General features: G+C 50.9%; 1 protein-coding gene across 3 annotated transcripts in view; it reads left to right on the top strand.

Moving 5' to 3' along the window:
* NRG2 (neuregulin 2) overlaps positions 1–15,435 on the top strand; it is a 195,091-nt gene that overhangs the window by 140,640 nt on the left and 39,016 nt on the right. For all 3 annotated transcript variants that reach the window (XM_070793681.1, XM_070793682.1, XM_019965038.2), the window contains exon 2: positions 12,110–12,281. In XM_070793681.1, coding sequence (XP_070649782.1) covers positions 12,110–12,281 — 172 coding nt within the window. The remainder of the gene's footprint in view (positions 1–12,109; positions 12,282–15,435) is intronic.

Genomic DNA, 15,435 nt, shown 5'->3' with positions numbered 1-15,435 from the left:
AGACTTGGCCCCTTCTCTTGCCCACCATGCCCCATGTCTCAGTTCCCCGAGGGCCACGTGGTCTCCTGCCCTGGCCAGCCTTTGAACTGTTTGCCTGGAACACTGTCTCCCTCCTCTCGGTCGCCCTTCAGGCCCAGCACAGGCTTTGTTTCCTCTGCAGAGCCCTTCCTGGCCCTCAGGGTGAAGAGGGAGGTGTATGTCTGTGTCCCCATGGCCCCCAGTGGGCCCCCCCCATCACAGTGCCCCCACTCAGCTAGAATCTCCACCAGGGAGACTGTTACATGACCCTCAGCTCCCGAAGTGAGTACCTGGTACATGGTTGAGTGAACCCGTGAAGGAGGCTGTTAACAAGCTCTTTCACCCCTGTAGATGCACACGTCTGGCACCTTCTCAATTTGAGGAGGAACAGTCTCATGGGAAGAGGCTGCCCTGACTGAGCCCCCTGCCCATGGCCACGAGCCCCTCAGCGCTCAAGCAGCCTGGCGGGCTGAGTGCATAGTCTTTCAGGGAGGCCCCGATTGCACCATCTGCTCTGTGGTCCTAGGGCAGATCCCTGTTTTGGCCAAGGAGGAAGGCAAGGACCGAGTTGTGGAGGAGCATCAGGTGGGAAAGGGCTCTGGGATTAGCCATCGAAGGACTCCACCCTCCCGAGTACTGGCGGCAGTCTTGATCTGGACCACTGTGAGGCCTCATCTGTCACAGCCCAGCCTTACATCATTAATTCATCTGTTGAGCCAGTGATGAGTGAGCGAGTACCTGCTTGGTGCCAGACACCAGGAATCTAGCTATGTTCCCACATGTCCCCTCCCCAAGGGCCCCATAGTCTAGAAAGATAAGAACCCAGCTCCCTCCAAGGTAGAAAGCCACCCTGTAGGGCAGAGAATCTGTGCGAGGCGGAGGCTGTGCCTGGCTGGGTTGATTAGAGAAGGCGGTGGCATCTGAGGTGATCTCAAGGGATTTAGATTAAGAACTGCCAGTTGAGCTGTCTCTCTTTTCCAGGCACTGTGCTAAGTTCTTGACATTCATTATCCCCATTCAATTCACACCACAATCTTAAGAGGTGGGTGAGATTATCTCTGTTTTACAGACAAGGAACTAAAGTCTTAGAGACGTTAAGTAACTTGTCTAGTTATACAGGACACTGGGCAGACCAGAATGTAAGCCGAGACCAGTCTGACCCCCAGCCTCTGACACTCTCAGCTGTGCTTCTGTGGGGAAGGCCATGGTAGGAGGGCATGCACAGGGGGCATGGGGGCAGGCAGAATCCAGAGCAAGTTCTTTTGGGGATCAGCCTGGAATATACAATTCCTACAGGTATGGGTTGGGGGAAGCACAGAGGTGTATGGGAAGGGGTCCATTCACTGACCGAGCAAGCTCCCTCTGAAGGCCCTGGCTTCCAGCCAAGGCAGACCAGCAGCCTCCCTTCTACAGACATCAAGGAGCCAAAGAAGGTTTCTTGAGTGTTGGAGAGGCACGCAGAGGTGAATATTCCCCATGTCCACTGCTAGTGGAGTGGTGCGGGGGGATGAGGAGCAGTGTAACCTGAACCCCAGACAATGGAGAGTTATGAGTGTGAGGCTTGGTGGAAGGTGATTGATCTCCACCATTGGGGAAGGTCAAGAGAAACACAGAGTTGTCACAGATGACAAGGTGATTGAAAGAGGGAACCGAGGATAAAGAACCATCTCTGGAGAAAAAAAAAATGGAGAAACTGGTTTTCCACATGCTGTGCGTGAGCTAGTGATGAAGATCCAGGCAGCATGTGTTTTAGGGTAAGTTCTTTCCAGCCCTGCTCTGTCTCACTAATCTGGACCACAAGGACTGCATCTCAGCTCTCCCAGACTCCAGAGGCCAAGACTCTCCAAGGATAACTTGCAGGGAGGGTGGCCAGGCCTTTGGCATCGTGGACCCCCTACACCCACTGAGGCATCTGCATTTGGTGCACACTTAGGCTTTACCTGTATAAGGCTAACTAAGACCTTTCCCCTAAAACCCAACATTTCTCTGATTTCCTGTATTTTTATTTTATCTTAAGAATCCACATGAACTTGACATTGTACTCCATCATAGGTCTGTTTGTTTCAATACAAAGATGCTGCTTTTCCTTACTAATGAGCTTGGCAAACCCTTCAGAAAGAAGCCCTGAGGTCATCGTGCGGCTTTGCATTGCAACCCAGTTTGAGAAGCCAGTCTTGTCTGGTGTATAAAGTAACTCCCTTTTCTCCACCCGCACTTCATTTTCCCCTGACTTGGAGCCTCAGGAACAACTTTCTGCAGCCAGGCTGATGAGGTGGGAAGTGCAGACCTGTCCCAGAGGGGAACAGGGCTCTGGGATCCCTTCCTCAACTCTCTCTCTCTCTCTGGCTTCCTCAAGCAAGGGATGGCCTTGTCCCTTAGCAGCAGGCCTTCTCCACAGTGTTCCCTGAGGCCAGGGCCCATCCTTTTCCAGTGAGGAGATTAAACAGAGTTGGGCAATTGATAAAGTCCTCCCCACACTGTCATCTCTGCTTTGTCCCTCCCTCTGCCACCAGAAGCCAGAGAGATGATAGTCTCTTCCATCCCTCCATAGAGAGCATTCGGAGAAGGCAACAACACCCCACTCTAGTACTCTTGCCTGGTAAATCTCATGGACGGAGGAGCCTGGTAGGCTGCAGTTCATGGGTCGCAAAGAGTCTGATAGAACTGAACGACTTCACTTTCACTTTTCACTTTCGTGCCCTGGAGAAGGAAATGACAACCCACTCCAGTGTTCTTGCCTGGAGAATCCCAGGGACGGGGGAGCCTGGTGGGCTGCTGTCTATGGAGTCACACAGAGTCGGACACGACTGATGTGACTTAGCAGCAGCAGCATAGTGTTCTCTTACCCCAGCCTCTAAAACAGGCAGAGTATGGTTTATAGATGAGTTAACTGAGACCCAGAAAGGCTAAACAACTTATTTACAGGCAGACAGCTAGAAAATTGGGAGATGTGTGGTGTCTTGGGTTGACACTCTCTCCTCTGTTAGCACAGCCTCCTCTTGCCAACTCTAGGTGTCTGGCCTGTGCCCCAAGCACTGGTAAGAACCAGGGACTCTGTGCATCCACGCTGATGCAACCCCAGGAAATGGCACCTCTGCTCTGTGAACGTGTGCAGTCTCCCCAGACATAGGCGACATCCCCCGCAGCCCTCCATCTCTGCTGCTCGTGTCCCCATGTCTCAGCCCTGGGCCTAGGTGAGGAACTGCAGGGTATACCAGCCTGACTCCCAGGGCTAGGCATCCCTGTCTTGGGAGGGTCCTCAGGAGGTGGTGTTCCTGTGAGGCCGCCAGGCTTCTGGCAGAGGGGGCTGGGGGACAGGATGGACACAGTGTCAGCCCTGGCGGTTGGGCCGGGCCTGTTCTCACCCTGCCGTCACACTGTCAGGTTGGGCATCAGTGGGTGGGTACTTCTGTGTGGGCAGGAAGGAGCCATCCCATGTTTAAGGCAGGAACCATCCTGTTGGTCTTGGAGCTGCCAAGCCTCATGTCCTCCCCTTCTTACCCTCACTCATGGACCAGCATCTGCCTCCCCACTCTAGCTCCATCCCCAGCCAGCCCTGGCCCCTCTTCTTTGCCTTATAGCTGAGGTGCCAGGCCCCTGGCCTGCCAAGCTAACAGCCCATTGGGTCTGGTCTGGCTTTCACAGGCGTACCCAGGGAGGCTCTGCCCCCTTCCAGCTTCAATGGTGCCCGACATCAGCAGCCACGTTACCTTGCTCAGCACCGTGTCCCTGGTGCCTGGTACATCACAGGGACTGAGGTGGACATTTGTTGAATGGTGTGAGAAGAGGGCAAGCCAAGCCCAGGCACCAGGCTGGGCATGGTTGGCTGAGGAAAGATGGCTCAGGGAAAGCCAAGAGGCCCAGCAAGTCGCATTCCCCTTGTGAAGCCTGGCCTGTGGATACCAAATGGCTCTGCCACCAGCCCCGGGGAGACATACCTGACGGCCTATTTCAGGGCAGGCCCTCTGTGCTCCCTTAAGCCAGCTGTGTTTTTAGTTGTTGTTGTTTCTTCTTTCTTCCTCATTTGAACTTGGAGTCTGTAATTAACCTCCCATAGGTCACAGTCACTCTTTGGGTGGGAGAGGGGTGGGGGGGCTGGCCCACAGTCCGCCAGCAGCAGGCCAGTGGGAGACTTTGATGCCAGGCAGGCTGGTCGCATTGTCTCTAGGTGTTGCCCCGCAAAGGGGACTGCTCAGCCTTAGTCATGAGGTGAGGATCATTAACCCTTTTAAGAGCCCGCTGCCCCTGCCCCCTGGTTGTCGGGAGGAAGGCCAGGCCAGGTCCTCCTGGCTGGGCTGCCTGGCCCTATCCCGGGCGTCTGTCTTGCTCTCAGATCTCTGCAGGCTCCGCACCCACCGCCCACTGCCGAGAGGAATGAGGTCAAGCTGCTGGCAGCAGCGGTACCTCCTGGCCTCGGGGCTGGGATGTGGGAAAGGAGCACCCCTGGTAGTCCTTACTGGTGTTGTTATCTTCAGTGAGGTTCTTTCTGGGGACTCCCTGTCACACAGATGTGGGCCAGATGCCCTGGCTTGGCATCAGGTGGTGAGAAAGCAGAAGCCCCCAAATAACCATGACCCAACTGTGGCAGCTGAGCTGTGCCTGAAGGTTTTACAGGATCCCTCCTCAAGGGAGGTCTTTTTGTGGAGACCTGGGTCATCCTTGGGGTATGACCAGCATTGGCAGGCTGGTAAAGAACCAGCCTGCCAATGCAGGAGACATGAGTTAGATCCCTGGGTCGGGAAGATCCCCTGGAGGAGGGCATGGCAACCCACTCCAAAATTCTTGCCTGGAGAATCCCATGGACAGAGGACTGGCAGGCTACAGTCCATAGTGTCGCAAAGAGTCAGACACAACTGAAGCGGCTTATCATGTACCCATGGGTCATTCTTGAGAGACTTTCTTCTTGTTAGAAAACTGCCAGAGGAGCTCTCCCCATACCCCGACACCCTGAGAGCCCTAGTCCTGCTGTTTGGTTGTTGTTCAGTTGCTAAGTTATATCTGACTCTTTCCAGCCCATTGACTGTAGCCTGCCAGGGTCCTCTGTCCATGGGATTCTCCAGGCAAAAATACTGGAGTGGGTTGCCATGCCCTTGTGCAGGGGATCTTCTTGACTCAGGGATCGAACCAGTGTCTCCTGTATTGACAGGCAGATTCTTTACCACTGAGCCACCTGGGAAGCCCAAGTCCTGCTGTTCAGGTGGTCCGTAAGTGGCAGGACTATGAAGTGAACAAAGTAACCCCTCAAGGAGGATGGGAGCTCAGGGCTTGGTCTGTGGAGGAGACATTAGGGGCATGAAGGGCAGGCTGACCAACACCCAAGGATCATCAGCATGCTGCCTGCCCCTCCCCTGTGAGGAAGGCACAGCCCCAGGGAAGCAGGGTGTTGGGAATCTCCACTCCCTTCTTTCAAGCACAGATTTTCCTCTTCTTCCGCCTAATGCCTCTCATCTGTCCATTTTCCTGCGTGCTGGGCCTTTGAGGATCCCCTCTCTTTGTGGGGAAATACTCACAAACTCTCAGGACTCTGACACCCCCTCCCTTTGGCCGCAAAGCTGAATTTATAGAGAAGTTTATGGCAGTATTGTTAATATCAGCAGAACATTGGAGACAAACAGATTCATCTGAACAATGAAATATTATGCAACCTTAAAAATAATTTAGATCTATATTTCTAGATTTGGGGAGATGCCTTTATAATATGCTAACCAAGAAAACAAGGATATAAAATGTTTTCAAGAGAAAAATCTTGCAGGAGTTATTTGAAAATGTTGTCAGTGGTTTTCTCTCTGATGGTAACTGAATGGATCGAAATGTGCTTTTCTTTTTCCTTGTATTGTGTAATTTTTCTACAACAAAAATGTATCTCTTATGTAACAAAACAGTACCAGAAAGGGACAAGCTAAGCTCCTTGGTGGGTGGGAGCGGATACTCCACAAGAGGCTGGGTCATTTCTGTCTGGCACACAGCACTCCATGAACACAGTTGGGTTGCCTCAGCTTTTGTCCTGAGAGATCCAATCCACCCCAGGAAGTCTGTTTCTTTGCTTGGTTCAGCTCTGACCCCAAGACACTCTAGGGACACAGAGCCGTGGTCCCCATATGGCAAACTAGCATTGCCCTTTGGGCCCTAGGCCATAAAAGACATCCAAACAATACCAGACCCCACTCAGAGAGGGTGCCCAGGCCAAGGCTGGAGCTGGCCCCCTCATGTCTGATGCCCCGTAAGCTCCATCTTCAGCCCTTCAAAGATCTGCTGTGTCCACAGTCTCTTAGCCTTGTCCCAGGTGTCCCCAGCATCTGGTACTGAATCCATGGGATGCAGTGGGAGAAGCAATGGCAGCTCAGGATTAGAACAAGCTTAAAATGCAGAAAGGAAAGGAAGACCATGTCATTCCCCAGCCTGTAAGTTCTGATACTTTCCATCACATCTACAAAGCTCCAGGGCCATATTGGCCAGGTTGTCCACACTCCTCGTGGCAGAAAGCCTGACAGGGCTCCAGGCCCAGGAGTGAGGGTGCAGGGGTTCCCTGGGCATTGTTCCCAGTACCACCTGCAGAGTGTGCTCCCTGAGCTGCCGCCCGGCTCTCCAAGGGTCTTGCCTGAAGCAAAAAAGTACAGCCTGTTCTTATGGTCCTCTTCCTTTCAAAACACCCATCCTTGACTTTCAAAGAGCCATGAACTAAAATGTCTGAGAACCAGGACTGGACTCTGCTAGAGCAGGATACATAGTTTTCAGAGGATGCTTGTGGGGAATCGTTAAGAGACATAAAAGAAGATTCTTCATAAAGAACACAGCATGATTCAAATGTGTGGTTGTTTTTATTTTGTCATCCTTTAGAACAGTGCTAATAGGAATATAATACGATCTACATAGGTAATTTAAAAATTTCTAGTAGGCACATAGGAAGTCGGAGGTGGGGAGGCAAAACAAACTCAGACTTGACATCCTCACTCACACAGCTTCATGTCAGTCACGGGGCCTTCTCTCAAGGCTCCCCTGTCTTCCATAATCTTTTAGCCACCTAGGCCTCTATTATCCCTTAAATTCACTAAGCTCATTCCCCGCTCAAGGCCTTTATCTGGGAGCTCCTTCTGGCCTCATGTTTCCTGAGATTGTTTGCTATTATATATTCTCCTCCCTCTAATGTAGGCTCCCTAAGAGCAGGACGTTTATCTGCCTTGTTCACTACTATACACTCAGGACCCAGGACAGTGCCTGGCATATAATAGGGTAAATGAATGAATGAATGAATGAATGGGGAACAAGCGAACCAGATGGGGTTGCTCTAAAGTAAGAAGACTGTCAAGAAGTAGCTGAATGACAGAAGAGTTTCACCAGATGGGGTGGCTTCTTACGATCTGGGTTTCCCACGGTGGCAGGGAACAACCTTGAAGCCCCCTGATCCCGGGTCCTCTGAGTTGCGGTCATGCCTGCTGTCTCTGGATCAGTCTCTGTGCCGCCATCACTGCGACTGGGAAGCAGTAGGCACGGGCTCAGGGCTCAGTACTGCACCAGGACTCCTGTCAGGAAGCACAGCCTCTTCCCACCAGATAACCCCCCATCCCCACCCTGGCTCACTCGGAGGAAGGGGGCCTGGGTCGGGAGGGTAGGGTCAGGGGCTTCCCTCATCTCAGAACTGCAGGGAATATCAACACTCTCCAAGCAAGGAAAGGAGGCACCTTAGAACCTGAGAAGAGCTCTCTGTGTCCTCAGTTCGTGAGGAGGGGGTGGAGCCTAGTTGTAGGTGACCAGGTCACCAGGTGACCAAGAGGTTAGACCACTAGGTGCCAACCCAGCCTTGGAGTCAAGCCACCTCTAAAGATGTGTTCATCTTGCAGCCAGACACTGAGCTCCACATTTATGTGCTTTTGCTTACAGTATGTTACATATTTATTATGTGCTTTTAAAACCTGCATACCTGGACCCCCTCTCACAGGTCCTGCTTCAGAATGTCCAAGAAGACATCCCAGGCACCAACATACTAGCTTCCTAGTTGATTCTTGATAGCTCAGTTAGTAAAGAATCCGCCTGCAATGCAGGAAATCCCGGTTCGATTCCTGGGTCGGGAAGATCTGCTGGAGAAGGGATGGGCTACCCACATCAGTATTCTTGGGCTTCCCTTATAGCTCAGCTGGTAAAGAATCCGCCTGCAATGCGGGAGATCTGGGTTCGATCCCTGGGTTGGGAAGATCCCCTGGAGAAGGGAAAGGGTACCCACTCCAGTGTTCTGGCCTGGAGAATTCCATGGACCATACAGTCCATGGGGTCGCAAAGAGTCGAACACGACTGAGCGACTTTCACTACTACTACTACCATTTGGTTCTCATTAGCATCTAGGGTTGACAATTATTGATAAAGAGTGACTGGGGTCCCCAGAACAAGCAGTAGGAGGATGGTGGGGTGTAGGCAAGGGGGAAGGGTGCTGAGGCAGGGCTTCAGTCACATTAGAATAACGAAGTTCCAGAAAGTCCCACAGATTGAAACACATAAAACCTCACAAAAAAAAACCCCACACAAAACCTCAAAAAAAACCAAACAAACAATAAACTAGTATTTTAAAATGTAAGGAGCAGATAACGAGAGGAAAATATTGTAGCAAAAGGTGAACAACCTTAATATTTATAAAGAACTCTTACAGATTAGTAAGAAGATGAGCACCTGATAGAAAAACAGAGTACAGACAAGAACAGGCAATTCAAAGAGAAGAAATACAATGAGCCAGTACATTTAGGAAAAGCAGTCAGCTTCACCAGGGGGAATCAAAAAAATGCAAATCAAACAACAAAGAGGCATCATCTTTTGCCTAGCTAATTGGCAGAGATTAAATACATGATAATACCTAGTGTTGGTGAGGGTGTGGAAAAAACAGGCACCATCATTCACTGGTGGGAGGGCAGACTGGTGCAGCCTTTCCAGAACACAATTTGGCAACATGTAAAACTGAGGAAGATCCCACCCCTTTCTGACGCAGCAATTCCACTTTTAGGAAGATTGCCTTAGGAAATAATGGTGGATAATAATAACAATAATAGCCAACCTTTCTTAAATGCTCTGTGCAGGCCAGGCTTTACATACCTTATCTCATATAATCCTCCCAGTCATCATCCCATGAGGTAGGAGCTGTTTTTATCACTTCTGAGGAAACTGAGGCCCAAAAGGATTAAGACAATGGCCTGAGGACTTCTAGTAGCTCAGATGGCAAAGAACTCGCCTGCTAATGCAAGAGATGCAGGTTCCATCCCTCAGTCCAGAAGATCCCCTGGAGAAGGAAATGGCAACCCACTCCAGTATTCTTGCCTGGGAAATCCCATGGACAAAGGAGCCTGGCAGGCTATAGTCCATGGGGTCACAAAAGAGTCGGACCCGACTTAGCAACTAAACAACAACAACAGAGTATATAGAACTAACAAGTTGCAACGCCTGGATTTGACTCCAGGCAGTGTGAGTCAGGAGCCTCACTGCCCGTACAGCAGAATACACTGGATATGTATCAATACAAAGGATGATGTGCACTGAATATATACACTGGATAGAGCTGCAAGAATATTCCTCTGGGCTTGTTTGTGATGAGGTGTAGTGAGGCAGGGGAGACTGTATGTTAAATTCCCCCACAATAGGAACTGGTTACATTATGGTATACCCATATAGGAATATTATGTAACCTTGAAAATGGTGCTACAGAAAAAACTGTGTGTGAATCCTAGGGGGTTTTGTTTGTGCTTGAAAGATCTCTGAAAGGACATAAAAGGAGCTGATAGAATTGATTGCCTCCTAGAAAGGCAACTGTGTGGCCATGGTCAGAAATCAGGAGACTTGTGTAAGTCATATACCATTTTTCACTTGTTGAATTTTAAATCATGTGAATGTAATATTTATTAAAATATTTAAATACCTATAAATACACACACACACAAGTTAGGTTCTAGAACTTATTCCACATAACTTTACTTCCTTGAAATGCTATTAAGGGTTCCCCCAAAAGCTCCAGGACTCTTACTTGGGGAATCATATTGAAGCTGATGAAGAGACTTCTTTAATGCGTACTTGCAGGTTTCCCAAACTGAGTTGCTCATGGAACCATTTTCTTAGTTAATGTCTCTTATCCTCTCTCTGGAGATGACTGCCTTATAATTTGGGAATTATTTGTTATTATTTGGGAATTATTTGTTATTAATAATTAATGCCAAGGTGAAAGGCTTACAGTGTTTCATTAAATGAAAGAAACATGTTACTGGCACTGGTCCCACTTTGTTTAAAAATAGATGTGTAGGTGTGGTATATGTGTGTTTTGCTTATGAGTTCTAGGATAATGGATGATTTTAGTTTCTTCTTTTATCCATTTGTATTTTTTAATTTTCAAAAATGAACAAAACCATTTCACAAGCACCATTTTTTGAGTCTATGTACTGTATTTTTTAAGGCTTTGGGATCCCTTTCTTTCCATGCACCTCATTCTCTGTATGTGTGGCGTGCTCAGTAGCTTCAGTCATGTCCGACTTTTTGCAACCCCAGGGACTGTAGTCTGGCAGACTCATCTGTCCATGAGATTCTCCAAGCAAAAATACTGCAGTGGGTTGCCATGCCCTCCTTCAGGGAATCTTCCCAACCCAGGGATCGAAACCACGTCTCCTGTGTCTCCTGCATTGCAGGCAGGTTCTTCACTTGCTGAGCCACCAGGAAAGCCCCCACTCTCATCTACTCCCTACTGAAAGCAGCAGCCCAGGGTTAGGTTCACTGAGAGGCCCCCATCTATAGCCAGGCCCTCTCATCTGTCTTTATCCAGGGCCAGCTCAAGCTCTGGCCTGAGGTGGTAGGGGATGGACCAATGGCCAAATGGGGTCTGCTGTCACTAGACAGCTCTCTGGCCCCAGCAGACCCTACCTTCAACCAGGTTCCTCAAATAGAGATAATGAGGCTACAGAATCAGACACCAGCCGGGTGCAACCCTGATACATTGCACATCCAGGCACCTGGGCTTTGGTCCCAGCTCTGGGCTGCCTGGCTATGTGACCTTGGCTAAGTTTCTTAACCTGAATGTCATCATCACCCTTTGAGTCAGCATGCCGCTTGCCTTACAGAGCTCAGTGACCAAATGAGGGCACACACAAAGGCATTGGTGTCCTGTCAAGGGCTGTCCCAGTGGAATTATTACACACTCAGCAGGGAACATGGGCTTGCCATCACCTTCCTAAGAACAGAGTACTTTTTTCTTTTCTTTTTTTAATAGGTTGGTAGAGGGAGGGGAGCAAGGAGATGAAACATGGGAGACTGGGGCATGTGGAAATAGAATGGTGTTCAAGACAAAGAGGAGAAACCTTTTAGCTTGACATTTGCAGCCCTGCAGCTCTGGTTGGGCCCATGTCCCCCGGCCCCACCCCACACACAGCCATGCCACCTCACACATGCAGGTCAGCTCACATCACCGACCATTGCGATTCTGATAAACCACAGCTTAGACCACCTCCCTCCCTTCCAGCTCCCCCATCCTTTGATTTTGAGCTGAGTTAGCTGTTCCCCAGCCTCCACTGGGGTCACACCTCTGGGCTTCAGCACCCCAAAGCCTCCATGACTGCTATGATGCTAGGTTCCAGCTCCTCTGCCAGACTGGATTTCCTGAGGGCAGGAGCTGTATCTGTCATTCTGGTCCACCTGTCTCCTCTAGGTCCACCATGGGCCTGCGGGTCTGGGACGAGAATTAGATCATAAGCACTGAAGTCCAGGAGACCTGGGTTTGAATTCCAGCTTCATCCCCTTGGGGAAGTGACTTCACTCTGAGCCTCAGTTTTCCCCATCTGTAAGTGGATTTCATCCTTGCAGTGAACTCACAGGGTTATTTTCATCAGTTAATGTGTATAAAGCTCTGAAGACCATTCCAGGCATGAAGGAAAACTCTCCATCGGTGGTACTCACACTGACAGCATCACAGACCCTTGGTGAAGGCTTGTTGATTTGCACTAGGAAACGGCACCAGGAAGGGTGGTTCCCCAGGATCAAACCCCACCTCCCCTAGAACAGTGGCCCTATCCCCACTGTGCATGCTTGGTGCTGTCTCAGCACCTCCACACTCACCTCCTGCCTTGTACCCCCACAGCCACTCGGCCCAAGCTGAAGAAGATGAAGAGCCAGACGGGACAGGTGGGTGAGAAGCAATCGCTGAAGTGCGAGGCAGCAGCGGGTAACCCTCTGCCCTCCTACCGCTGGTTCAAGGACGGCAAGGAGCTCAACCGCAGTCGGGACATCCGCATCAAGTATGGCAATGGCAGGTGAGCAACATCCCTCCCTCCGTCTGCCAGCCGCCCTGCCTCCTTCCTGCACGGAACCAGTTCCCATCTCCCTTTTTTGTGGCTCCCAGTTTCTCCTTCCAGCTCTGGCATGCTGCCCCAGTGTCTTGCAGGTGGTAGCCCCTTAATTAACATCACTGGATGGATGAAGGCCATTTGAATGTCAAAGTCAGCTTTAACTGTGAAGTCCCATCTTGTCCATAAAACTTTTCAAAGGACTCACAGGGTCTGAAGCCCACCACTGGGCAGTCTTTGGTAAAGGACTCTGATCTATAATGTGTCTAGGAGGTCATGGGTGATGATGCACCAGTTCCTCAGCTCAGCAAGCTGTCACTGGGCAGGGAGCCAGGTGAGGGGAGGGGCCCATGGCTTTGACTGGTGTCAGAGGAATCTCAGACAGCTCGCCTGTGACTTGGAGATTGTCTTAAGTCTTTGAGTCAAGGCTCCAGGGAAGAGAATCAGAAGGTCTAGGGTCTCTGGGCTGTGGAAGGTGGTCTCTTTTCCATCTTGGTCAGACAGGGGGCTGCAGGCAAGAGAAGCCAAGGATCCAAGGGCAGTCCCTCACCTCTCTCCTGCCTCTCACGGCCCCTGAGGGGCTGTCAGAAGGCAGAACAAGCTTGACCTCCACTCTGCAGATTCAGAGGGTACAGTAGGCTTCCCTCTCTGGCTGAGGGGCACCAGGCACCTTTCCTGCTCCTCCCCAGGGGCTGTCATTCCCTCCTCACCCCCCAAAATGCAAATGATTTTAGAGGACCCTCCAACCTGCCCCACAGCCAAAAGCAATGGGAAAATGTCTGGGCTCAGGCTGCTCCTGGTTTGCTGGGAGGCCCTGGATGTATACATCCTGCCCTCTGGCCTTAGTGTCTGAACCTGTGAAGGGAAGGGGTCAGGGTCTGGGCAATGCTTGCAGTTTTCTGACCTTCTTTCCATGAGCAGGGAGCAAAGACAGGACCTGTCATCCTGGAAAGTGGTCCAGGCAGAAAATAGAAAGTGATTTAAGAAGGTTTTGGTTCAGATCAAAGGTTTACAGCTAAAAAAACACACTGCTTTCTGAGGGAAATTGGGAGGAGGGTTTCTGGGATGTCACCAGTCAATGGAGTTAGCAAGAAATTCAGATTGCCCATCAAGTCACCTTCTGAGACCCCCTCACCCCTTCCCGCTGTCCCGCCATGCCTGGCTCCAAGCTGGAGAGAAGAGTAGACTGGCTTCCCAGGCTGTTGGGGCCTGTCTCCCTCCTGTTCTGTTTTTCTGGAAGGTGGCCTCCCCTCACTGCCCTGAGACAGCAGAAGTCAGGAGTGGGGGTGCTCCTTGCTGCCCACATTATGCTCAAACAGTCCACAACGTGGCCAGTCTTCACCCCCGTTCCTGATCCACATGTAACCCTCACACTCACCCACACCCTCCTGCACACGCACCCTCAGAGCCCTTGGGCCACCAACAAACTCCTCTCTTTGGTGAATTCTCCCTCTCTCTCCCAACAAACCACTAACACCACCTCTCCTCCAAAAGCTCTCTCTTTGTGTTGCCGTCTCCTGTTCCTCCTCCCCCGACTCTTGCCCATCTTGCTCCTGCCCTTCACCACCACGTGGAGGAAGTTTCTTGCCCACTGACTCCTCACTGGCTCATCCTCCATACCTCTGCTCTACAGGAACCTGCCCTGTAAACACAACCCCAATACTCTCTGTGGCTGCAGCTCTTGACAGATCCGGTGACCTCAGGCCCCTCCCAGGGCCCTCTGGCTGCCAGGCCCCTCAGCAGCTGTTGGCACGTGTGCCACTTGCTTCCCTGCCCCTGTGTGCCGCCTCCTCATCCTCTTGTGCCTCTGAGCCCCTTCTCTCAGGCATCATGAATGCTGGAACTTTTCTGTGTCTGGGGCTTCGCTCTTCACCCAGAGCTCTCCACCCATGGGTGAATTCACCCTCTCATATCTGATGACCCCAAGCCTCCATCTCTAGTCTGATGGCTTTTTTTCCCTTTCCTGAGTTCCAAATCCATACTGCCATCTAGATACCACCCCTGAGGTTCCCCGTGCTTATCTGTTTTTTTTTTTCACTTTTGTTTGCTTTTTTTGTTTTGGCAGTGTGTATTCCTGGGCCATACGTTTTTGTTTCTTCAGTTTCTTCTGGGATATCTTTTTCTTCCATGCAACCTTTTCTTCTGGTTTAGGAACAATCTGTTCTTTTCCAGTGAGGACCGTCTCCATGAGGCAGGGAGAGCTCATGTACGGGTTGATCTGACGGTGAGCTCTCTAAGTCCTGCCCCACAGGCTGGAGGTTTTGTTCATCTGGATGTGCTCAATGAGCAGAGAATCTACATCTAAGCCCTTAAGTTCAGCACTACTCTCTGCGGTTTTGAGCACGTGCAGTAAAAATTCAGGGCTCATTTTGGGCCACTGACCCTGCGCCCAGCCCTGCTGTTTGGCCTGTGCACACCTACCACTCCACCACTGTAACAATGAAATGGCACACATAGCTTCTTTAAAATGACATCCTTCTGATACTTGGTGGCTTCTCGGATATGCATATACTTAATGGCCTGCGTGGCTTCACGAGTGTTCTGAAAATGAACACAAACATTGGAACTTCTTGATTTACACAATTTTGTGGGAATTTCTGGGTCAAATGAATGCAAACTATTTTTAGAGGTCACCTCCGCTGCTTACTGGAAAAGCCCCAGACATCTCTAATCCAGAACGCCCTGGTCTTGCCTCTCCCCCGTCCTCTCTGGCCCTGCCTTGCCCCACTGCACTTCCCTCTCCGCTGTGACGAAACCAGACTGCCCGCTGCCCAGTGCCTGCCCTCATGCCGTCCCCTCCAGGCGGACACCACGTCTCAGAAAGGAGGTCTCCTTCTCCCCGCCCACTTCTGCTCTCCCTGCCTCCAGCCTCTTGTCCTCCACCGGCTTACTCTTGGGCATTCCCCACCTTTTCTAGGCCACAGGCCCCTTTGTGAATTCACTTCTGTTTTGCGCGTATGTGTGCTGAGCGTCAGTTGTGTGCCGGGGACTCTACCCAAGGCTGGGAATGCAACAGCGGTGGAGCAGGCGTGGCCCCATCTTCACAGTTTCTCGTCTAGCTTTAGCAGAGGGTCTGGTAAAGACCCTTTCTTCATAAAACGTATGCCTGGTTTTGTTTGCA

This window comes from Bos indicus, chromosome 7 (genome assembly GCF_029378745.1).
Source record: "Bos indicus isolate NIAB-ARS_2022 breed Sahiwal x Tharparkar chromosome 7, NIAB-ARS_B.indTharparkar_mat_pri_1.0, whole genome shotgun sequence".
Taxonomy (NCBI): Eukaryota; Metazoa; Chordata; class Mammalia; order Artiodactyla; family Bovidae; genus Bos; species Bos indicus.
The sequence above is the reverse complement of the archived record's forward strand: the minus strand, read 5'-3'. Positions and strand labels throughout refer to the sequence as shown.